Consider the following 25,968-nt stretch of genomic DNA (forward strand, 5'->3'; position numbering starts at 1 on the left):
TTCAAAGTCTGAGAATTTATTGATCAGAAATTAGATATGAAGCAACAGACAAAATAAACCTCTATATCTTCAATACATTTCTGCACTATGGTTGTGAGTGGGATGCTGCCTGGTGTGCACATAAACAGGGATTCCTCCAGTTTTGTTTTACTATTAACAACTGGTTACTGTTACACATCATTGAAAATATATCCAAGACATTTTTCTGTGGATTAATTTTAAAGGCTATGGATAACCTCTCCACTTGCAGTCACTGCTAAACAAATTCTTGTACTTTGTAACTTCAGGAGAAAAGTTGAGAATTGAATAATAAGGGCTTCACATTTTAGTGAATTTCCAGTGCGTGTGTTTTAACTGGAGGTTTACAGAACCATTTTGGTCCATATGTGCATTATATAGGGTAGCGAGATCTCATGCTGTCAAATGGTCTTTGCAGCTCTAAGGTTGACTAATCAAAATATATGACAATCGTCTCTTGCAAATATAATTGCATAGTAATGTTAAAAAAAAACCAAATAACCAGTATGAGACAGGGGCCACTTATTCAGTTTTCTACCTCTGGTTAAAAGGATACTCGTACTGTGCAACCCATAGCAGACGACGGGGAAATGTAAAGGTAATGGAGGGTTTTGCTTCAGTCTTTTGCTAAGACACACAAATGTGTCAATTCAAATAAAGCTTGATGCCAACATTATTCTCAAATTGTGAAGCCCAAAGTCATTTTACTCCTAATTCAATTTACCCATGTCGAGTACAAGGGAGTGTGCAAACAGATGTCCACGACATGCAATACCTTTCCCATTTCCTATTAAGAGGCAATTCCCAAGTCTTGGGAATATGCGGCAATCCCAACTGGAAGATCTAGTCTTAGGGCAGACACTGAATTTTCATCTAATTTTGTGAATTTTGGGGAGACCAAACGCAGATTGGGTGACTGCTTTGCGGAACACCTCCGTTCAATCCGTAAGGATGACCCCGAGCTTCCGGTCACCTGTCATTTTAATTCACCGCCCCATTCCCACTCAGACCTCACTGTACTCTGGCTCTTACATTGTTCCAGGGAAGCTCAGCGTAAGCTCAAGGAACAGCACCTCATCTTCCGCTTAGGCACTTTACAGCCTTCCGGACTCAATATCGAGTTCAACAATTTCAGATCATAATCTTGGCCCCCATTACATTTTGACTTATTTTTATCCACTCCTTTGTTTTGGCCCTTTCTCCCCCCCCCCCCCCCCCCTTCCCTTAATTTCTCTCCCACATGGCAGCTGTCTCCCATTCTGCCAGCGCATTTCACACCTAATCTAGAGCCGCCTTTTGTCGCCACTAGTCCTATCACCATCACGTCTCGATTTGAATACCTCTTACTGTCTCTTCACTTCTCTTTTGTTCTCTCCCAGCCTGGCCTTTTAATTGATTTCATTTCCTTTTTCAGTCTTGACAAAGGGTTTGACCCAAAATGTTGACTCTATTTTCTCTCCACGGATGTTGCCTGGCCTGCTGAGTTTTTCCAGCATTTTCTGTTGTTATTTCTGAATTTTGTCTATTTGTGGGAAACTTATTCCTCCAACTCACATTAAATTTGAGATGTTTCATCCCTCAAGCGAGAACGAAATGTTTGAGGCCCCAACATTTCAGGTATTAAGAGTCTAACCACAGCCATGAAATCAGCAGCGGAAAATGAGACCACAATGGAAGCCAATCCGTCAGTTTCTATTGTACAATTTGGCAAACTAATCACGGACAAAATTACCAGCCACACTCAGCGAGGACAGAGAGGACAGCTTTAGCATGAGCAAGACGTTCAAATCAGTGTGCAATAATAGTGCTCTTCTGAAATTAGAGTTAAGGCACATCTTTAAGGCAGAGCAGTGGGAGCTTTACCCTAATTTTTACGCGTACAGTACTTGAGCTGAAGTGCCTAGTGTGGGCACTGTGCAAAAATTGGAAAAATATTGAATTCCAATTTCGACATCTAATCTGAATGCCGCAAAATTTACCCCCTTCCAAAAAAAAGTGCATAAACGACATAAAAACACATTTTCAAATGGCAACCCAGAAATAGACCCCAAAAATACAGATTTACAAAAACATTTACACACCTGAGTGAGAAGTTGAAAAGTTGTGCAATTTTCACTCATTGAAAACTCTTACAGAAGTCAGGGGAGCTCGCAGATGGAAATTAAGTAACTCGCCAAAGATCGGGTGAGGGCCAATTGTGACTCCACTCGGCCGGTGGAAACGAGACAGTAGCGGATTTACTGTCGCTTTGCCCCACTTAGTGCCCCGTGAAAGCTCCAGCACCATATTTACTGAGACCTTCTGCTGGGTGTCCCAGGCACCTGCCTGAATCAGGTGGGCGCCTCAATGCTGTAGGCAAAAGAAAGGTCCCATGATGTACATAGTGCACCGATACAATTCAGAAGTGACCACTAGGCGGAGATGTGCGACCTGCACCCGCTACCCAGTTGCACCAGGCCGTGTAGTGAAGAGCAAGAGGCCCCCCCCAAGAATGCAAGTAAATAATTAACGTTGTGGGGCCAGGATGATCAGGAGTGCTTCTCCGGGCCCCACAAGAATGGCACGGGCCATCGCCGCCCTGGGCTGCGGCCCACAAGCCTCCAAACCACCTAATATTGCTGCGAGCCAGAGCTGGCACGTTGCCCGTTCAGGGCGTGCAACACCACGGCAATGAGGCCCAGCCCTCAATATGCACCAGGCCTCCCACCGGCAGCAATGGGCTGGCCTTCCACTCACTGACCGTCCATGCCATGCCTGGAGTTTAAAATCTGCCCCCTGGGGTGAAGTGGAGTCAATGATAGAATGAGCTTGGTGAGCTAAATGGCCTTTTTTTTGGCTCTTGATTTTCGTTAGGTCATCAACCCATTAACCAATGCATCAGTTATCATTACAACATTAGTGCTCTTAGCCACAACGCCACAGTATAAATATTCCAAACACGTTATAAAATCAATCCTCCAGTGATAAAAGTACATACACAATGTATCTTTTAAATACAGTATTAGCACATTCTTATTTGGCACATTCAAGAAAATGTTTGGAGCCAGTTTACACTATCAGTTCCCAGGCACTTGAGTCTGCCATTGCAGCTGAGGAGGGCACTGTTGTGATGCCTCAACCCTCCATCATGGACTGCTAGGTTCTCCACCGCCATTCCCCAAATGCCCACCTGCCAATCATCACTAGGCTAGGCTTGCTTTAGGAGATAGCAAGTAACAGCAAGGTCCTTCCCAAAAGGACATGGGCAACTCAATCTCAGCTATTGTCAATGACCACCTAACTTTCAACTCCAGTGCATTGAAAGAGACCAAGCAAGAGATTGCTTACTAACTCATCCTGACCAGTCAGTGCATGTTGGGAGGGGGGACGGGAGCTTCCATTTTGAAAATGTTGTCATTGAAATAAAAATGACAAGAACATACATAATAACAGAAAACATCAGATTGGCAAATATGCAAAATGGTGTAACTGCCAAGATGTAAACCTAATTGTCAGTTCTTCATTAACAAATTGGAGACTTGATTCACAGAAATGGTTTAATTCCCTGGAATTGAGGACTTGCCTCAATGTACAACTCCACCCCCATCGCTTTCCACCCCCCTCTATCACTTTCCACCCTCCACCCCCTAGTAGCAAAGAAGAAAGTTAGCACAAGAGATTTCAATCTCAGTTCATAGAAAAATACCTCAACCTTTCACCCCATCAATTTCAGATCAATTTGAAATTCCAGGTGGCAGAACAGAGAATAACCCATCACAGTCCCCAAAAGGTATTCATTATTCTTCAAAATCAGATATCCGCATTTCAGTTAGAGTCAATCTCATCTCTGTGTCATGCTCTTTGCTCTGGTGTAGAGTTTAATTATCCCATAATCGTGCAGCTTCTTCCATAGCCTCATTTCCAGTCTCATGTCATGATTTGAATAAAAGACCAGTTTATGGTAGTACCGGTCAAAATAATGATCCGAGTATTTTGCGTAGTCTTCGGTGATAAATCCATAAGCACTAACCTGGAAGTGAATAGAACAGGAAACATTTTAAAACCATTGAGCCGTACCAAATGGAAATGCGACATAACCTAAAACTTCAAGGAGTTCCATGCATGAAGATGAAAGTATGAAGCAAAACATAGGCCCCAATTTACTAGCTGTGCCTTGGGATACTTAACCACTGCATGAGCACTTTGGCCAGTCACTGGTAGTATCGTCTACCGTCATTACGGTAGCAGCTTTTAACCCTGGCCTGATTTGGTTCAATGATGATGGTACGACATAAATGCAAGTTGTGGTTATTGCTGACGACTTGATCGAAATGTCTGCTATTTTTTCTGCTCGAGATAGAGGAAGAACAAAAAGAAACTGTATTTATATAGCGCCTTTCATGACCTCAGGACGTCCCAAAGCGCTTTACATCCAATGAAGTATTTTTTGTAGTGTAGTCACTGTCATAATGTAGGAAACGCAGCAACCAATTTGCGCACAGCAAGCTCCCAGAAACAGCAATGTGATAATGACCAAATAATCTGTTTTAATGATGTTGGTTGAGGGATAAATATTGGCCCAGGACACCCGGGAGAAATCCCTTGCTCTTCTTCTAAATAGTGCCGTGGGATCTTTTACGTCCACCGGAGAGGGCAGACAAGGCCTCGCTTTAACATCTCATCTGAAAGGCGGCACCTCAGACAGTGCAGCACTCCCTCAGTACTGCACTGGAGTGTCAGCCTGGGTTATGTGCTCAAGCCTCTGCTGTGGGACTTGAACCCACAACCTTCTGACTGAGAGGCGAGAGTGCTACCCACTGAGCCACAGCCGAGACAGTAATAATTCTACAAAAGCATTGTGTATATGGGGGAGGGACAGAGGTGCTTGGCATCTCCAGATCATCAATCACTTCAGGGAAAATTGTTGCAAAATGGTTACATGCAGCACGGAGTCGGAACCTGCTCACGGGATGGAAAAAGATGGATTTTGTGTTTAGAAGAATTTATTTCACATCGAGGACCTAGATGATTGCAGTTAAGTTGGAGTGATGTTGTAGTTAGCTTTTAATAATACACCATTAGACAAACACAGATGCAGAGTCATCTTGGAAAAATGTTTAGGAATCAAAGTTTACTACAAACTATATACATGGAGGATCTTAATTTTAAATGGTTAATAATAGATGTGACATTAAATTACTGCTGAAACTTAGTTGTAAGTTTACATAAAAAACACCCCCTGTTGTCGCTCCAACTAATCTTAGTCTGTGTGTAGTCTGGACTTGTGTAAGTGATGGAGAGTTATTTAATCAGGTGTTGGTACTGCCTGGGTACATGAAGCAGAAAATTCAAGTCTGGCTGAAATAGATGTTTGTTGAATCTCACAGATACAAACTCAGCAGGCATCTAGAAAGTAATTTAACACATCCTAGAGTGTGAACTAACTCAAGCAATCCTCATTATAAAGCTCGTGGTAATCTCATTCAGTACGGGTCACGGTTACCTCAATGGAATGCGATTCTCCTGAGTAAGACCAGTTCAATGGGGCTGCAACTCCGCTGGGATTCCCAGCCTGGAAATGTGCTCGTCCTTATACTAGTATCTAACCCAAAATCTCACTACCGTTACTATAGGAAAATGGACAAGCTTTATAATGCACATTAGAATATGAAGTCCTGTATATCTTGGTTATAATGCAGGCTTTGGGAGTCAGCTTTACAGCATGATAGTGACACAGCAGAGACCAACATTGAGTAGGCCTCCCAAAGCCTGTGTATACTTCTGTAATGGAACTTTGACAAGATAGTGAATGTAAATCAGAGAAAGAATGGAGAAAGTTGGCTGAGTGACAAATAAAAACCAGGCCAGAGTGTCTGATCAAGTGGGAGCAGACGATATTGAGAAGAAAAAAGGCAAGATTTTGGGGATGGACGGACAGACAGAGCGCACTAGAGAGAGTGCGTCAGCCTAGATGTTGTGCTCAAGTCCCTGGAGTGAGACTTGACCCCACGACCTTCTGGCTCAGAGTTAATATCAATTGTCCTGTGTCATTCTTCGAGGAAGCTATTTGTATTTTGAAAGATTTAGGAATGTTAGCAGTCCTGCTGTCTGAAACAGAAAAATTAAAGTTATCCTCTTACCTGGTCACAGGAATGGATGGCAGCAATGAGCATCGTTGCCCCAGTGGATGGGCGATAAATGTTACGGTGCTTGGACTTCAGAATGACCGCCCGAAGAAACCTGTAGAGAGAGTATTACATTAAAAAATGGCCCAACACTTCAGCGGAGGATTTGCAAACTGAAGCTATTTATATCGGAAAATGATCAGGTTTGAAATGTGGCCCAGAATTTCTCTGGACAACAGCAAAAAATAAAAAACGAATTTTAATATACTAAAGCTTATTTCAATTATAATTCAAATACAGAATATCAAGGTTGCACAAACAGGGATTAAGAATCACACACCGTTACTAATTTGCAGGTAATTCTTGTTGATTCAATAGTCCCCGTTACGTATAGGCCCAGTGTGGAGGTGGGCAGTCAAGCAAAGATTACAGTTCCGCCAATCAGTTTAATGGAGTTTACTGTGAACAGTTCTGGACTCCATATTACAGTAAGGATATAGGAGGCACTGGAGAAGGTGCACAACAGATTTACAAGGATGATACCAGAACTGAGAGGTTTTACCTATCAGGAAAGACTGAACAGGTTGGGACGCTTTCCTCTTAAAAAAAAAAGAGAAGGCTCAGGGGCAACTTAAGAAATAGGAGCAGGAGTGGGCCATTTGTCACCTCGAGCCTGCTCTGCCATTCAATACATTCATGACTGATCTTCTACCTCAACTCCACTTTCCTGCCCTATCCCCATTTCCCTGGAATCTTTTGGTGCCCAAAAAATCTATCGATCTCTGTCTTGAATATGCTCAACAACTGAGCCTCCACAGCCCTCTGGGGTAGAGAATTCCAAAGATTCACCACCCTCTAAGTGAAGAAATTTCTCCTCATCGCAGTCCTAAATGGCCGACCCCTTATCCTGAGACTATGACCCCTAGTTCTAGACTCACTAGCCAGGGGATTCATCCTCTCAGCATCTACCCGGTCAAGCCCTGTAAGAATTTTATACGTTTCAATGAGGTCATCTCTCATTCTAAACCCCAAAGAAAAAAGGCCCATTCTACACAATAGAGGTCTTTAAAATTATGAATGGGGTTTGATAGTGTAGACGTAGAGAAGATGTTTCCACTTGTGGGGGGAGTCCAAAACTAGGGGCCATAAATAAAAGACTAATCAATCCAATAATGAATTCAGGAGAAACTTCTTTACCCAGAGAGTGGTTAGAATGTGGAACTTGCTACCACAGGGAGTAGTTGAAGCATTTAAGGGGAAGCTAGCTAAGTACATGAGGGAGAAAGGAATAGAAGGTTATGTTGATAGTTAGATGAAGTAGGGTGGGAGGAGGCTCGTGTGGAGCATAAACACCGGCAAAGACTAGTTGGACCGAATGGCCGGTTTGCGTGCTATAAATCCTATGGAATTCTATGTAACTCCTCGATGTTTTGACTGCAGATTTGACTTCAAGAGTCAGATTCTGAAAACCTGACCTTGTTCAAAGTGTTCAGCCACCATAAGAATGGCACGTTTTCAAATTAAACTCTTAATGGGTGCCGTATGGATTGTTGTATATTCCAGTCCATGTGCTGGGGCAGTGATGTGACACATATGCACCTGCTAGTTCACCATGGCCGACTTAGTGTAAAAGGTCATACTTGAATTTTGGATTCTACCAATTATGAAAACTCCATCATGACAAAATATCTTCATATATGGTATGAAGGTTAAGTTGGAAAGATAGCCCCCTAGAATAGACCAGTATTTGAACATACTGGTGTTACTACAAATTGAAATCTAACATTTGGTTATGGATTAAGATTAAGATTGAGAAATAGTAAGGGAAACCATTTTACACAAAAATTATTCCTTGTATTCCAATACATTAGAATATTTCTGCAGTTTATAAACTTTAAAATGGAAAGACTGACAGTTGTTCTTTACCGGCACTTTACCAAAGGTCAGGTGCAGCCTTTTTCTGGGCCAGGCTTTCACATGTTTACCTTTAGATTTGCTTTGTCCCTCATAACTTAAAACTCAATATCGCTGTTTTGGTGGCATGGCTCCTTTGTGGTCATGCTAACCCTAAACCACTGATGTTTTGCTGTACAACTCGAGACCATAAGAAGTCGGATTGGAGATCGAGAGTGGGTGAGAGGTCATGGAGGAGGAGGTGGTGATGTAATGGTCTTTTAGTTAAGTGTAAGAAGCGAGAAATTGTATTGCGAGTTGGAAGCTGAAGGAGGGAGCCACCTGGAAGGTTTAACTCAATCGACTGTAATCTGTGCATCATCTGCAGCAAAGTATCCTTTGTAATCTCGGTGTTTGTCGTAAGTGGATATGCAACAGTTAATCAGCAATATATTTTTAAGTGTCTGACTTGTGTATCTGAAATCATTCTCACTCCTTACAGTGCAAAAATTAAAAACTCCTTTTACCTATTTCGAACGTATCGGATAAAATCTGGGTGATACATCTTGAATTTTTCAGGTCCAACATTTTCTCCGAAAAACGCAGGTGGACTAAAAACACAAGAAACAGAAAACCTCAAATATTAGTCATCACCTTTAGACCTCCATCCGCGACTACGAATAAATTCAGTTTCAATTTCCCCTCTGCCCCCAATACACGCACATTTCTTTTCCCCACTCCTGAAGGTACTGAATCATGGCTCCACAGGAATGGACATGCCTCCAGTACCTTACCAAGTGGCCATTCTTCATGTGTGGCCAGAGACAATGAATGTAGCAGGTTACTCAACTGAGCGGGAGGGAAACACTCATATCTACACTTGCACGCGCGTGCACCACACGCAAAGTCAGGAGCAAGGTCCCAGGCTGACATTTCCACCCCCCTTCCAAGCACAGCCAACTGGACTTCTCTTACTGGAATCTCAGTCTTGGTGTCATACTACAATGATATGCCACACACTTACGCAGGGAGCCACAGCACCTCTCAATGACCATTCAATAGCGTTCCTGGAATTAATGTGCTCGAGACAGATTTATATATTCACTCGTTGATCTCCTGTGACATTGTACAATGGAAACGAAGAGCAAGCTCGAGCCTCAGGTGAAGCAGGGTTACTGGACGGGGGGGATAATTGGACCAGGGCATGCAGAAGTCAGTCAGTCAGTCCGTCCACATTTTAAAGTCATGCTTGTTTATATATTTGTCGGCTTAGGAGTGATTTAATTGCAGTTTATAAAATAATAAAGGGATTAGATTGTGTTTAAATAGGCACACCTAGATAGGTTAGGGAGTGCCTGGGGTTATGCTTACAAGTTATGTTCTGGTAGAACTTGATTGAATGGTGTGCATGTGTTTCTGTGCATCCTTGTGCCTGTGTGCACGTTTGCACTGCAGTGACCATGACTAGGTTTAGAAGCACGGATTTCACCCACATTATTGAGGATAATCCAGTCACCTTACAAAGTTTTCCGGGTTAGCCAGTTAAGCAAATTTAAAACTTCTCCGAACATTATCTTTGAGCACACTCAGCTAAGAAAGCAAAGTTCCTTCCTCTAATCAGACTATGATGACTTATCTGACACTTGTGCTTCACAGTCACCAGTTCTCCGAGTGAGTGATGCAAGAGAAAGAACAAGAGCACGCAAAAAAACTTACCTTTGGGATTTGTCATGCCCCTTCTCTATGGGTGTGTTTGTTATTGCAGCTTTTACCAGATAGTAATCTCGGTTGTGGTCTGGGAGAAAGACGTACCTCGTCTCCTACAAAAAAAAAGTTACGTGGCGAATGAACCTGAGGTGGTTGAGTTACAAATGGATATTAAACTATAGTGACTAACCACAGAGAATACATGACAGGCACTTCTAGTTTATAGGAAACAAGCACTGCTGCAGAGTGCACACATCACAAGCGAGTTCTCATGGCTGTGACAGGAGTGGTTTATTTTCAGTAAAATATTGGTTCTTTGGCCTGTATTCTATTTATACAACAGAACAATGTCTTTATTTAAATATTTATTTTTCCAGAACTGGCCAACTCCAGCCGATTCTCATTTCCCCCAATATTATCATCGCAGCGTATTGTGGAAATGATTGATGTTTGATAATGTCACCCTTGTGAGCATGATGGTAATATTGGTGTCAGTGAGTCTTCGCCGGGAGCAAGCGGAAGCCAAGCGCAAGGAGCGCACGTCAACCCAAGCACCCCACCCACCCGCCCCTTTAACCACCGTCTGCCCCACCTGTGACAGAGACTGTAGGTCTCGCACTGGACTCATCAGTCACCTGAGAACACATTTTTAATGTGGAAGCAAGTCATCCTTGGTTCCGAGGGACTGCCTAAGAAGAATATTGGTGTCATCCATTCTAACGTAATGATTACGCTTTTTTTTCTCTCAGATCATAGTCCAATTGGGTTTCCCAACTTTCTTAGTCTATCTTTGCATTTCTTCCTCAGTTCCGGTCACTAATGGCATATCATCCCCGGAATCTAGATCTCCAGGTGGTTACTGTCCACGGTTCTCATCTTGTTTGCTTCACTCAACAACACCATCAGAGTTACTAATAATCCACACAACAGGGAGGATGAAAGGTTCCCGCTAGACACCACAGTGTTATTTCACCCCAATCTACAGCTCAGTCCTCAACTTCAACACAGCATTCCGTTCCTTAATGACGTTTCTGTGCTCTATGTACTACGGTGTCAGCCGTGCCTCAGGGGTAGCACGCTCGCCTCTGTAGAGATGGTTGGGGGTTCAAGGTGCAATCCAGAGACTTGAGCCTATAATCCAGTGCTGAGGGAGTGCAGCACTGTCAGCGGTGCCGTCTTCCGGATGAGGCGTTAAACCGAGGCCCTGTCTGCCCTTTCAGATGACATAAAAATATCCCGTGGCACGATTTTGAATTAGAGGAGGGGAAAGTTCTACCGGTGTCCTGGCCAACATTTATCCCTCAACCAACGTCATTAAAACAGATGATCTGGTCTTTTTTTTTTTTTAATTCATTGGTGGGATGTGGGCGTCGCTGGCTAGGCCTGCATTTAGTGCCCATCCCTAATTGCCCTTGAGAAGATGGTGGTGAGCCGCCTTCTTGAACCGCTGCAGTCCATATGGTGTAGGTACACCCACAATGCTGTTAGGAAGGGAGTTCCAGGATTTTGGCCCAGCGACAGTGAAGGAACGGCGATACAGGTCCAAGTCAGGATGGTGTGTGGCTTGGAGGGGAACTTGTAGATGGTGATGTTTCCATGCGTCTGCTGCCCTTGTCCTTCTAAGTGGTAGAGGTCGCGGAGCTTTGGCGAGTTGCTGCAGTGCATCTTGTGGATGGTACACACTGCAGCCACAGTGCGCCGGTGGTGGAGGGAGTGAATGTTGAAGGTGGTGGATGGAGTGCCAATCAAGCGGGCTGCTTTATCCTGAATGGTGTTGAGCTTCTTGAGTGTTGTTGGAGCTGCACTCATCCAGGCAAGTGGAGAGTATTCCATCACACTCCTGACTTGTAGATGGTGGAAAGGCTTTGGGAAGTCAGGAGGTGAGACACTCGCCGCAGAATTCCCAGCCTCTGGCCTGCTTTTGTAGCCACCTTGCTGTTTGTGGGAGCTTGCTGTGCAGAAATTGGCTGCTGTGTTTCCTACATTACAACAGTGACCACACTTCAGAAAGTATTTAATTCGCTGAGAAACACTTTGGGACATCCGAAGGTCATGAAATGCATTCTATAAATGCAAGTTCTTTCTTTCTACCTTACTTCCTGAACTCCATAATGGCGTAAAATTTGCCAGAGTGCAAGGCTGGGTGTGTCAAGGCCATGAAAGGTCTTTTTAAAATAAACAAAGATGAATGATAAAGTCAACACCTTCATGATTCACAGTGCAATATTGCAAAATACAAAGATTGCTCCTTGTATGTTCGAACAGTTCTAAACCCACTTTCTGCATCTATCCAGCATCATATTATATACCATTCTTGAAGCAGGCTGTAATGACACCCCAATATTAGTTGTTATAATCTGATTGGCCTCCTTTTGGGATAGCTTTATGGAGGATTTTCCTCCAGTCTGTAGAATTATTTTCTTGCAACCAAACCAGATGGATTGTGTCTCTTGCTATTGTACAAGATGTCAGCCGTGGCTCAGCGGTAGCGTCCTTGCCTCGGAGTCGGAAGGCTATGGTCCCACTCCAGAGCTTCGAGCACCTAATTGAGGCGGACTCTTCAGTGCCGTATCGAGGGAGTGCTGCACTGTCAGAGGTACGCCCTTTGGATGGGACGTTAAACTGAGGCCCCGTCTGCGCTCTCAAATGCTGTGACACTATTGGAAGAGCAGGGAGTTCCTCCCCGGTGTCCTGTCTAATATTTATCAGCCAACTAACGTCACTGAAAGAAAATTATTGGGTCATTATCTCATTAATGTTTGTGGGACATTGTTGTGTGCAAACTAGCTCCCCACCATGATGACAGTTCGTGAATTGGCTGTAAAGCGCTTTGGGATGTCCTGTGGTTGTGAAAGGCACTATATAAATGCAAGTTCTTTCTTTATCTTTTCTTTACCACCATTGATTGCTCGATCCTGCTGTTGTTCGGTCAGCTCCCAGTGCCTGTCCCGTTTCCAGCTATTAGGTAGTTTTCTTGATTTCACGTTCAAATGTCCTCCTTGTTAATCAAGTTCTGTCATTATTCTTTCTGCAATCTTCAACTTTTCTTGCAACTCTGACCTCAGAATTTCTTGCAAGAATCTGACTACAGAAGAAAGCCAGATCAAATGGGCCAAAGTCAATCTATTGTCTATCACAAGGTCTAGTGACCTCTGTTTGTCTCTCCAACAGATGCTTTTCTCAGATAGAAGCTTTGTCATCTTGTTTTGGCGTCTCCCTTGCCTTCTACTTACTCCACTTTTATTATCCATCCAGGTTCCCTGCCATTTCTTAGGACTTCCTAATCCCTTTACTTCCATTTCACCCATCGAAAATACTGCATACATATCCCTCTATTCTCAGCCAATAAATTGTGCAGGCTTTGAGAATAATTCATCCATATTCACTATTCAGCCCTGACTGGCTGCTGCAACCTCCCATTGTATGTCAAGTGGAATCTTTGATCAACTCAAGTCTATACTTATCCCTAGAACACCAATTTTATTCCAACCAAATACTGATCCAGCTCCAGTGTGGAGGGTTGAATTGACACAATTAACTAGCAGTCCACTCCTTTCTGGAATGGAAATAATTGTTGCTTTTAATCTCTAATCTCATTTGAGGCCTTGGTTTCATATTTGACCCCGAAATGAGCTTCCAACCGGATATCCGCGGCATAACTAAGACCGCCTATTTCCACCTCCGTAACATCGCCCGTCTCCACCCTTGCCTCAGCTCATCCGCTGCTGAAACCCTCATCCATGCTTTTGTTACCTCTGGACTTGACTATTCCAACGCACTCCCAGCTGGCCTCCCACATTCCACCCTACGTAAACTTGAGGTGATCCAAAATTCGGTGCGAGTTAGGACACGGGCAGCCAAGTCCGGTTCACTCATCACCCCTGTGCTTGCTGACCTACACTGGCTCCCGGTTAAGCAACACCTCGATTTCAAAATTCTCATCCTCATTTTCAAATCCCTCCATGGCCTCGCCCCTCCCTATCTCTGCGTTCCTCTAATTCTGCCCTCGAGCATCCCTGATTATAATCGCCCCACCATTGGTGGCCGTGCTTCTGTTGCCTAGGCCCTAAGCTCTGGAATTCCCTGCCTAAACCTCTCCGTGTCGCTACCTCTCTTTCTTTCTTTAAGACTCTCCTTAAAACCTACTTCTTTGACCAAGCTTTTGGTCATCTGCCCTAATATCTCCTTATGGGGCTCGGTGTCAAATGTTTTGTCTTATAATACTCCTGTGAAGCTCCTTGGGACGTTTTACTACGTTAAAGGCGCTATTTAAATACAAGTTGTTGTTGCTGCTCAATTTAAAACCCGTGTCCCTTTCAGTACTGTGCCCATAGTGAAAATCAAATAGCACATTTACATCCACGTCTCTTAGTATTTTAAAGACCAGTGGCTCATTTTGGAGACTATCGAAAGTGCACAATTTGATTTGGGAGAATACTTTACCGCAGATTGTGGTAAACCAGTATATCCCATGTTACGATATGCTGATAGAGAATTCTTCATTGTATTTGTGGAAAATGTATAAAATGATGTCCTAGTTCCTATATCTTTCTCAAATCCTTTAATAATGGCTCCATTCGCTCTATATAAAAAAACAGCAGAAATAAACAAAGAATTAGACAAACAGAAAACACACCATTTTAACCTCCCTAGATTTTCTCCTGGCCTCCCGAACCCTTTTGTTTATTTTACAATCTACAGGCTTCTACAAGTTTGCCATCATTGAATCGCTACTTCAGCATTTATCTGACCTTCCCTTTCACGCTTTAAACCTGGTAGTGTCCCAGCTCATAGGCCATGGTCCTTCACAAAATGAACACATAAATACACACACTTTATACACACTTGACTTGGAGTGTTATTTATTCTATTTCCCAGCACCACCTCCTAGGCTTGGGATAGTGTTATAAATTCCATGTTGTGGAAAATAGTAGTCCCCATTTACAGAGCTGCACATTCGTATGAATCACTGTAGTCAGACATTAAAAGATCTTAAACAAGGTTGCCTAAATAGAAACTGTATATTAGTCACCAGAATTATTAATTTCAAAAACATTCAAAACTGGATTTGTTGGCAGAATGCAAGAAAGCACAACTAAATCTGGAAGATATTCCAACTGCACCACAAGAACAATTCCATTCCCCACACCAACCAGCCTTGGCAACTGACAATTTAGCCTACATTTCCTCCAATTTTGGACAGTTTTGCAAGTAGGAACTGGACTCCCATGTCCAGATTCATTTCATTCAAAACCCTTAAATTCAGCAAAGAGAAGACGACTTCCATTTTGTTGGTCTGGCTTGGATTTACAACCTAGAGCCAAGAGATAAATGGACAGTGTTTTGACCTATTTCACTAACTTGGCACACAGGCATTCAATCCTCATTTGACAATAGTCCCATTGAGATGCAAATCGAAGCATACCTGAATACATAGTCATGCTTATCGATTTCCTCTCCCTTTCGGGAATCATTCAGTATGCCACCATTTCCAATCACAGCACAGCGAATGCAGGCTGAAGTCTTATTTGGTCTTTTCTCCCAGTCATCAAACATGAAAGTGTTTGCAGAGGTGTTAAGATAGCTCAGGGCATCCTTCAGGTCTGTAACATATGATTGAGGTTAACCTACGACTACAATTTGCTGCATAATATCGCAAAAAATAAATACAATTGTCTCTTAACAAAACAGTAGCTTTGGTTTACAAAGATTGGATGCAAATACTAAACTAAAATGTACATCCTGCGGAGAGGATGTCCTTTCTCCAATTATTTTGTAACTTCAGTGAACACTTTAAGGTGTAGTGACAATATAAATATACACTGGTGGGTTGACTCCTGTATGGCCGACTCCTGCTCCTAATTCTTATGTTATCAGACTATAAGCTCTACCATTTGCCCTGAAGTGACTAAGATTCATAATGTCCAAGCCAAAAGCTGGTCATTAAGCAATTGCCCTAAAATAATTCATCCCTGACAACATAATTTTAGGATTTAACTGCACATAGTAATCTCAGATTAGAACTACCCTTTCTAATCACGTCACTCTGTGTCTGCCTGTTTAAATGCATGAGCAATATTGGTCAACTTTTATGCACAGATTCAGCATCAGGCTCTTTGAAAGCAAGTAAGGAGCCATTTTACAGTGTGCATTGTTGAGAATAGAAAGTAGATTACAACACGAATGCTCATCATATCTGAGGTTGTGCTAAATCAATGAGTGCTAGTGAGAGAATACAGCCTGTATCATTTTATAAAGGATATTTTCTCTGCATCGAGAGTGAATGTGAGAACTGAAAAATGCAGGTCCCATCAATCAAGCAGTGGGTTGGTGAGCGGTTGCTATATGTCCATTAATTTATTTGCAATATGTTCTAGTGCTGACATTTGTAGTTTTACTGTTTATATTATATAATTATTCAATACGAAAAGATAACATTTACCTTCATAATTGATCACATTCCATCCATGAGCTCCATTATATCTTCTCAGTCTCTTATACTCCTGTTCTGTAGCATGTTTACTCCATTGCAGAATGGGTACGGTTTCCAAGAAGACACCTTCATACTCAGATATCTTTGCCATTCGCTCTCTTATGTTTTCAGGACATTTCTAACAAGCAAAAAACAATTTGGTATTAAGGTCAAGCAGACAATTGATGCTTCAATTCAAAACCTCATGTCAATTAAAAGGCCTATGGGTTGATGCGACAAGGAGGGAGTCTTGCCAGTAATAGCCTTTGTAAATTTCATCATCTGAAGAGAGATGCACAGTCCTGTGCTCAGAAACTCAATGACTGCATCGTCACTGCTTGTATCTCATATATTCAATGACTCCGCCTCCACAGCTCCCTGGGGTAGAGAATTCCAAAGATTCACGACCCTCAGAGAAGAAATTCCTCCTCATCTCCGTTTTAAATGGGCACCCCTTATTCTGAAACTATGCCCCCTCGTTCTAGATTCCCCTTCATCAGACCTGGAAAATATTAAGAGATGTAACAAGTTTTAAGCAAGTACAGAGGCAGGGAAAGAGGCGGGGGCAAGAACAAAAGGGAAGGTCTGTGATAGGGTGGAAGGCAGAAGTGACTTAAATGACAAATGGGATGATGGGGATGGTAATGGGACAAGTAAAGAAACAAAAGATGGTCTAGAGGAACTGAAAATGGCAACAGCAGAATCATTACCAACACTTGCTGTCCGAAAAAAAATGGGAGCAATGGTTCTGATCTGAAATTGTTGAACTCAATGTCGAGTCCGGAAGGCTGTAAAGTGCCTCATCAAAAGAGGAGGTGCTGTTCCTCGAGCTTCTTTGGAAGTGTAGGAGGCCAAGGACAGAGGGCAGAGTGGGATGGGGCGGAGAATTAAAATGGTAAGCGACCGGAAGGTCAGGGTCACACTTGCAGACTGAACGGAGGTCTTCAGCAAAGCGATCACCCAACCTCTGCTTGGTCTCCCCAATGTAGAGGAGACCACATCGCGAGCAGCGAATACAGCATACTAAATTGAAAGGAGTTCAAGTAAATCGCTGTTTCACCTGGAAGGGGCGTTTGGGGCCCTGGCTGGTGAGAAGGGAGGAGGTGAAAGGGCAGGTGTTGCATCTTCTGTGCTTGCATGGGAAGTTGATGTGGGAAGGGGAGGGGGTGATAGAAGACTCGATCAGGAAATCGTGGAGGGAACAGTCCCTTTGGAATGCTGAAACGGGGGGGGGGGGTGGGGGGAGATGCGTTTGGTGGTGATAATCCATTGAATGTGGAGACTGGTGGGGTGGTAGGAGAGGACAAGGGAAACCCTACTGTAATTCTGGAAGGGAAGGGGTGAGAGCAGAAGTGCGGGAAATAGGGCGGACAGACACAGTCGAGTGTACTGTCAACAACAGAGGGGAATCCTCAGTTGCATAAAAAAGACATATCGGAAGCACTTGTGTGGAAGTTGACATCGTCAGAACAGATGCAATGGAGACTTGGAGAACGGAATAGATTCCTTACAGAAAGTGGGGTGGGAGGCAGTGTAATGTGTTGGACATCCTGGAGAGATGCATGTTGGACATATTGGGGAGTTAAAGGTTAACAGTCGAACTTCTTTGTATCTTAAAGCAACAGGCTTTCCTAGATATAAACAGGATGACTTTGAAGTGTCGTGAGGAGAAAGCATAACTTTCGTTTTATGGGTAATAAATCAGGGGTAGCAAGTCCATTTGCTAAAGATAACAGTAGGTAACGGAAGTTTAAGCGAAGTGGTTCCGAGGTAAACAATTGCAAACTGTTTGCATCGATAGTCTGTTTTCAGAGGATTTGGGAAATAGTTACGCCATTTTGACATTTTCCTTTGATGTAGTCAGAATATGGTGTATAAAGGAGCACGGTTTTCAACAGTATCTCAGTGTGCTCAAAAGATACAGAAACCGAATATCCACTCTCGATATAGAGTTAAAGACTGATCACCTTTCTGTGTATCAATAAAGTCTGTTCCGTATACTCCATTATGAAGTCTCGTGCTTACTCGAAACGTGTTGTTTTGAACCAGAGGAGAAAGGAGATTGCTTAACATAATCAAGGTAGCTGTGGGACTCAATGGGCTTGTAGTAGATATTTGTTGGCAACCTCTCCCCAGAAATGGAGATCGAGAGAGAGATCGTGGAAGAGAAGGGAAGAGTTGGAGATGGATCATCAGACGGCGAGCGAAGGGTGGAAATTTGAAGCAAAGGTGATGAAATTTTCCAGTTTGGGGTGAGACTTGGAAGCGCACCGATGTACAGTCAATGTACCAGAAAAAGAGGCGAGGGAGGGGACCCGAGTAGGACTAGAACAAAGAATGTTCCAAGTTTCCACCGAAAAGGCAGACGTAGCTAGGACCCGTATGGGTTCCCATAGCGACACCTTTTACTTGGAGAAAGCGAGAGGAGTCAAATGAGAAGTTGTTCAACACAAGATCAAGTTCAGCCAGGCGGAGGAGTGTTGGTGGATGGGGACTGGTTGGGCCTCCTTTCAAGGAAGCAGCAGAGGGCCCACAGGCTGTCCTGGTGGGGATGGAGGGGTAGAGGGACTGGATGTCCATGGTGAAAAGGAGACGGTTAGGGTCAGGAAACTGGAAAATGTTAAAGCGGCAGAGGGCGTCGGAAGAGTCAGAAGAGACTGGACAAGGGGAGGGAAAAAAAGAGTTGAGATAAAGTTCCATGGGGCAAGAACAGGCTGAATCCAAGGGTCTACCAGGGCAGTCCTGTTTGTGGATCTTGGGAAGGAGATGGAAGCAGGCTGTGCAGGGTTGGGGGGACGATGTGGTTGGAGGCCATGGAAGGGGGGGTGGGGGAGTGGAAGATCTCCAGAGGAGTTGAGGTCAATGACGGTCTGGGAAACAATGGCTTGATGTTCAGTAGTGGGGTCATGGTCCAGGGGAAGGTAGGGTGAGGGGTCGTAGAGTTGGCATTTAGATTCCTCAAAGTAGAGGTCTGTTTGACAAACAACAACAGCACCGCCCTCGTCAGCAGGTTTAACGACAAGGTCAGGGTTGGACCTGAGAGAACGGAGTGCTGCAAGTTCAGAGGGAGGAAGGTTAGAGTGAGTGAGGAGAGAAAAGAAATTGAGACAGCCGATGTCATACCGGCAGTTAGCAATGAAAAGATCTAGAGAGAGTAAGAGGCCAGAGAGAGGGGTCCAGATGAAACAAGAATCCTGAAGACGGGAGAAAGGGTCCACTGTGCGGGCGGGGACGACTCCTGGCCAAAGAAGTGGGCACGGAGGTGAAGGAAGAAGAGCTCAGCATCGTGCGGAGATCAAAATTCACTGAGGTGGAGGTGCAAGGAGATGAATGGAGGCCTTTGCTTAAGACTGATCGTTCGGGGTCAGAGGTGGGGGGGCGGAAGGTCAGAGGGGATCGTGAAAACAAGGCAAATGGCGAGATTGGCAGCAGGTATGGGATCAGAGGAAAGTGGTGGGGAAGAAGGAACTGGAGGGGCATTAGTTGCCAAGAGTTGTTGACGCTAGTGGCCCTTGACACCTGAAAAAAGGAGGGAAAAAAGTATTTTGTTAAGGTGCCGGATGAGTTGTAGGATGAAATGGAACTGCGGACCAGGGCAACTCAGAAAGAGAGCGAGTCAGTCAATGTTTCCCGCTATTGGGTGCACAGTTAGGTGCGTGCGTGAAACTTAACATTGAAAAAGCCGGTCCCAGGCTGCGCGGGACCAGCAGAGAGCTGCATGGCCGCACAGCTTAGAGAAAAGGTTGGAGTCGGTGTTGTTGAAGAGAGAGGTCGAGCTCGTGCATGTGGCGGCGCGTGGCATTGAGCGCGGATCTTCGGAAGCGGCGAGAGCAGTGGTTCGCGAAATGCTGAATATCATGCAGATATCTGTAACCATGGGTGAATCCGAATCACGGAGGGCGGAATCGTAGTTGGCATCCATGTGGAACAAGTAGGAGTCAGAGATACTACCCTCCTCCGCCTGACTGAACTATGATTCTGTTGAACAACTTCTCCTTTGAGTCCTCCAAACAAAAAGGCATCACAATAGGAAACCTTAGGTGTCCTCGGGTGCAAGGTGCGAGGCCGGCCAGGGGAGGATTGGAATAGTGGAGTCTAGAAAGTCAGTGGGGACAGGTCCCGAGAGTGGGAGCACGGTGGCTGAGGGAGCTGCCACGGATTTCGGCAGAGGGAGGGAAGGAGCGAGCGAGCACGCACACACGCAAAATGTGTCAAGCTTTTTAACCACTCCAAAAAAAGGTTCTGCACTGAAAAAGGTGTTGCGTGCTCATTAAAGCCTATTGAAATGCAATATCACAAATAGATGTATCTAATAGCTTTCCATTTCACTGATGGACGAGGAACTTAGACTTGGAGATAAAAGATCCAAATATGACAAGTGCCCAACAACAAGCTCTTACTGTTCCATTGTTCGATGGCTTCTAATTAGGAAAACAGAAAATTCAAGTCCACTGTCTTCCAAAGATGAACCACGCGATGTAAGCTTTGGGTATCAGCCTGGGCACAGTGGTGGCACTCTCACCTCGGAGTCAGAAGGTCATGGGTTCAAGTCCCACTCCAGTGACTCGAGCATGTAATTTAGGCCCGCACTCCAGTGCTGTACTGAATGATCCTGCACTCTCGAGGGCACCGTATTTCAGATGAGACGTTAAACCGAGGCCCCATCTGCCCCCCTCAGGTGGGCATAAAACTCTCTTGGCGCTATTCGAAAAAGAGTAGGGGAGTTATCCCCGGTGTCAGCCAGTGGCTCAGTTGGTAGCACCCTCACCTCCGAGTCAGAATGTTGTGGGTTCATAGTCCCACTCCAGAGACTTGAGCACAAAAATCTAGGCTGACACTCCAGTGCAGTGCTGAGGGAGTGCTGCACTGTCGCAGGTGCCGTCTTTTGGATGAGACGTTAAACCGAGGCCCCGTCTGCTCTCTCAGGTGGACGTAAAAGATCCCACGGCACTATTCCAAAGAAGAGCAGGGGAGTTATCCCGGTGCCCTGGCTAATATTTATCCCTCAAATCAACATTAAAATCAGATTATCTGGTCATTTCCACATTGCTGTTTGTGGGAGCTTGCTGTGCACAAAATGGCTGCCATGTTTCCTACTTTACAACAGTGACCACACTTCAAAAAGTACTTCATTGGCTGTAAAGTGCTCTGGGACTTCCTGAGGTTGTGAAAGGCGCTATATAAATGCAAGTCTTTCTTTTTTTCACGAACCAATTGCAGCAAATACATGAGATTTCGGAGCAGATTCTTAGAATTACAAGCCTAAGCAAGAAAAATTCCTGTGGTGTTGTATGTTAAAGGGAACGGGCTGAGCAAGAAAATGGGATCAAAGTAGACTAATGCAGTGCAGCTATGGTGCTTGAAACGGCCCTTTGTACTAGAATTTCTGATTCTGTAAAGCGATTCTAGCTAGTGCCTGAAGCACCAATGAATTGGGTAAATACAGAACCAGTCTTACCCGAATGTCAGGAAGCACTTCTTCGCACAAAGGGTAGTGGAATCTGGAACTCACTTCTCCATAAAGGCTGTTGAGGCCGGGGTGGCAAATGGAAAATTTCTAAATTGAGATCGACAGATCTTTGTTAGGCCTGGGTATTAAAGGGTTATGGAACCAAGGCGGGTAGGCGGAGTTAAGACACAGATCGGCCGTGATCTAACTGAATGGCGGAACAGGTTCGAGGGACTGGATGTCCTGCTGCTACCTTCCTAGAATCATGGGAATCAGGAGAGAGGGCGCAGGCGTGAGAAAGGAGCGCGAGAGAGAGAGAGAAACAAAGAATTCCCTCTTCCCGAGCACAAATTGTTAAGCCGTGTTATTACCACAAGTTAACATTTCAGTGCAAAGACTAGTTATAAGAGAGAGAGAATTTCAAAGATTCCTCAGTCCTTATGGGAAAACATGCTGCTTCTATTTCACACCAGAAGGGAATTAAAATACAACGAGCATTGTGAGCAGTCACTCATCCAAAATCAGCACCAACTTTACAGAAGACTATCCAGAGGCCACCAACAGTGCCAGTACCAAACACCATCCCCAACCCCAAACAACATGCCCTATTGTCCCCACAAGCACTCAAGTGCATGCCAAGTAATCCAAGTGCCAAAACAAATCTCAAGGGGAGAGAGATGCACGTGGAGTGGAGATCGAATTGACCTTGTTTGGACATGTTTCACATAGCAAAGAGCAACTGAAAACAGTCTCCCTCTGACAGACTAAGCCAAGTCGAATTGACTGTCCCATCACCCAAAGGACCAGATATGCCTCCATCAGAGAACCTGTAGTCGTGAACAGGAGTCGTACAGGATTCCCTCAAAAAAGTGAAGCTTACATAATGCATAGCTACCTAAAGTCACGGGCAAGCAAATTGGCAACCAGCTCACATTCGCAATTAGGAAATTAAACTACAAGCAACAAGGAGCCACTGGCAGCACAGTGAGCCGGGTGTGTTCTTTCCACTGCCCCACCCCACCCAGGCTTCACCGTCAAAGAACTCGCCTCGGAGCAGACAAGCAGCACCGTAACCAATTGTGCTCAAAGTTTGGCCAGTGCCGGTCTCACTCGGTCAATCTCGCCTGCTGCTCGTGAGCATCATCGGCAGCCATTCTAAAGTCACAGAACCCAAGCAACACTTTAAAAAAACATAGGAAGGATTACATATAGATTTTACATGAAAATACCCACCATTTCTGCATTTAATACAAAATGGTGATTAACAAGATTTCCAGAGATAATGCATGTCTTCTGTGCCTTTAATAGTTTGCAGTTTGGAGATTTAAACTATTTTTAGCATTTTAATAATTTGCATTTATTTTTAATCCCAATTTCCTTTTAATATTCCCAAATCCAGCTCAAGATAGATGTCACACTTCACTGTTCTCCATTAAAATTAGACTCCAAGGATCCTATAAATTATAGTGTTGGCATCAATAAAGTCACGTTGCAAGTCTACTGTGCCAGCATTAAACCCAATACTGTAGTGACTGCTTGCTTGTAGCTGGAAACCAATGCTGTAGAGTAACAGGAACAGATTACCGCTTTCAGTTCAATTCAGTTCAGATATTCCATCACTGAAAGTCAAGTATCAGTAATAGATATTGGAGAGCTACAGAATGAGTCACCACAACTATATTACACACCCAGACCTCAAGGCAGCCCAATAAAAGCTACTGAAAGTATCGTGGGGCTTTACGTAGTGTTTATGGTTTAAAATAGAAACAAAAGTTTTATATGGCATGTTAATAACAAATTGCGTAAATTACAGTTAAACAAAACTTACATAGAAACATAGAAGATAGGAGCAGGAGTAGGCCATTCGGCCCCTCGAGCCTGCTCCGCCATTCAATGTGATCATGGCTGATCATCCAAATTCAGTACCCTGTCCCTGCTTTCTCCCCATACCCCATGATCCCTTTAGCCTTAAGAAATATATCCAACTCCTTCTTGAATATATTTAATGAATTGGCCTCTACTGCCTTCTGTGGTAGAGAATTCCACAGGTTCACCACTCTCTGGATGAAGAAATTCCTCATCTCTGTCCTAAATGGCATACCCTTTATCCTTAGACTGTGACCCCTGGTTCTGGACTCCCCGACCATCGGGAACATCCTTCCTGCATCTAGTCTGTCCAGTCCTGTCAGAGTTTTATAAGTTTCAATGAGATCCCCTCTCATTCTTCAAAACTCCAGCGAGTACAAACCCAATCTCTCCTCATACGTCATTCCTGCCATCCCAGGTATCAGCCTGGTGAATCTTCGCTGAACTCCTTCCATGGCAAGAACATCCTTCCTCAGATAAGGCGACCAAAACTGCACACAATACTCAAGGTGTGCTCTCACCAAGGCCCTGTACAACTGCAGCAAGACATCCTTGTTCCTGTACTCAAAGCCTCTCGCTACGAAGGCCAACATACCATTGGCCTTCTTAACCGCCTGCTGCACCTGCATGCTTACCTTCAGTGACTGGTGCACAAGGACACCCAGGTCTCGTTGCAATGCCCCTTCGCCCAATCTATTGCCATTCAAATAATAGTCTGCCTTCCTGTTTTTGCCACCAAAGTGGATAACCTCACATTTATCCACATTATAGTGCATCTGCCATGCTTCTGCCCAATCACCCAACCTGTCCAAATCATCCTGGAGTTTCTCAGCATCCTCCTCACAGCACACACGCCCACCTAGCTTTGTGTCATCTACAAATTTGGAGATATTACATCTAGTTCCCTCGTCTAGATCATTAATATATATTGTGAATAGCTGGGGTCCAAGGACCGATCCCTGTGGTACCCCACTAGTCACTGCCTGCCACTCGGAAAAGACCCGTTTATTCCAACTCTTTGCTTTCTGTCTGCCAACCAGTTTTCTATCCAAGTCAATACCTTGCCCCCAATCCCATGTGCCTTAACTTTACACGCTAACCTCTTATGCGGGACCTTATCAAAAGCTTTCTGAAAGTCCAAATATACCACATCCACTGGTTCTCCCTTATCTATTTTACCAGTTACATCCTCAAATAATTCCAGCAGATTAGTCAAGCATGATTTACCTTTTGTAAATCCATGTTGACTTTGTCCGATCCTGTCACTGTTTTCCAAGTGCTCAGCTATTACATCCTTTATAATGGACTCTAGCATTTTCCCCACTACCGATGTCAGGCTTACCGGTCTGTAATTCCCCGTTTTCTCCCTACCACCTTTTTTGAATAGTGGGGTAACATTAGCTACCCTCCAATCCATGGGTACTGTTCCAGATTCCATCGAATGTTGGAAGATGATCAGCAATGCATCTACTATTTTTAGGGCCACTTCCTTAAGTACCCTAGGATGTAGATTATCAGGCCCTGGGGATTTATCAGCCTTCAGTCCCATCAATTTCCTTACCACCATTTCCTTACAAATACTGATTTCTTTCAGTTCCTCCCCTTCATCAGACCCTATGTTCCCAGCCATCTCTGGGAGGTTATTTGTGTCCTCCTTTGTGAAGACAGAACCAAAATATGTATTTAATTGGTCTGCCATTTCTTTGTTACCCATTATAAATTCCCCCGATTCTGACTGCAAGGGACCTACGTTTGACTTCACCAATCGTTTTCTCTTCACATATCTATAAAAGCTTTTACAGTCAGTTTTTATGTTCCCTGCAAGCTTACTCTCATTCTATTTTCCCCTTCTTAATTAATCCCTTTGTCCTCCTTTGTTGAATCCTAAACTGCTCCCAATCCTCAGGTTTACTGATTTTTCTGGCCAATTTATATGTCCTCTCCTTGGATCTTATGCTATCCCTAATTTCCCTTGTTAGCCACGGTTGAGTCACCTTTTTTGTTTTATTTTTATGCCATACTGGGATGAACAATTTCTGTAGTTCATCCATGCAGTCTTTGAGTGCTTGCCATTGCCTATCCACTGTCAACCCGTTGAATGACATTCCCCAATCAATCCTACCCAACTCGCGCCTCAGACCATTATAGTTTCCTTTATTTAAATTGAGGACCCTAGTCTCTGAGTCAACTACTTCATTCTCCATCTTAATGAAGAATTCGATCATATTATGATCGCTCCGACCCAAGGGGCCTCGTACAACAAGATTGCTAATTAATTCTTTCTCATTACATAATACCCAGTCTAAGATGGCCTGATCTCTGGTTGGTTCCTCGACATATTGGTCCAGGAAACCATCCCGTAAACACTCCAGGAATTCCTCCTCCACAGTATTGTTATTAATTTGGTTAGCCCAGTATATATGCAGATTAAAGTCACCCATGATGACTGCTGTGCCCTT

At 44.1% G+C, this 25,968-nt stretch overlaps 1 protein-coding gene across 1 annotated transcript in view; it reads right to left on the reverse strand.

The window, feature by feature from the left end:
- Positions 1-25,968, reverse strand: part of st6galnac (ST6 (alpha-N-acetyl-neuraminyl-2,3-beta-galactosyl-1,3)-N-acetylgalactosaminide alpha-2,6-sialyltransferase) — an 81,438-nt gene continuing 55,470 nt past the window's right edge. The window contains exons 4-10 of the mRNA XM_085963832.1: positions 16,165-16,333; positions 15,148-15,325; positions 14,166-14,304; positions 9,732-9,835; positions 8,543-8,626; positions 6,138-6,237; positions 1-4,027 (exon numbers count right to left, since the gene is read on the reverse strand). Of these exons, the coding sequence (XP_085819958.1) occupies positions 3,839-4,027; positions 6,138-6,237; positions 8,543-8,626; positions 9,732-9,835; positions 14,166-14,304; positions 15,148-15,325; positions 16,165-16,333 (963 nt within the window). The 3' untranslated portion in view covers positions 1-3,838. The remainder of the gene's footprint in view (positions 4,028-6,137; positions 6,238-8,542; positions 8,627-9,731; positions 9,836-14,165; positions 14,305-15,147; positions 15,326-16,164; positions 16,334-25,968) is intronic.

The sequence above is a fragment of the Somniosus microcephalus genome, chromosome 21 (assembly GCF_052327205.1).
Source record: "Somniosus microcephalus isolate GS21.2 chromosome 21, FLI_Smic_1.0, whole genome shotgun sequence".
Taxonomy (NCBI): domain Eukaryota; kingdom Metazoa; phylum Chordata; class Chondrichthyes; order Squaliformes; family Somniosidae; genus Somniosus; species Somniosus microcephalus.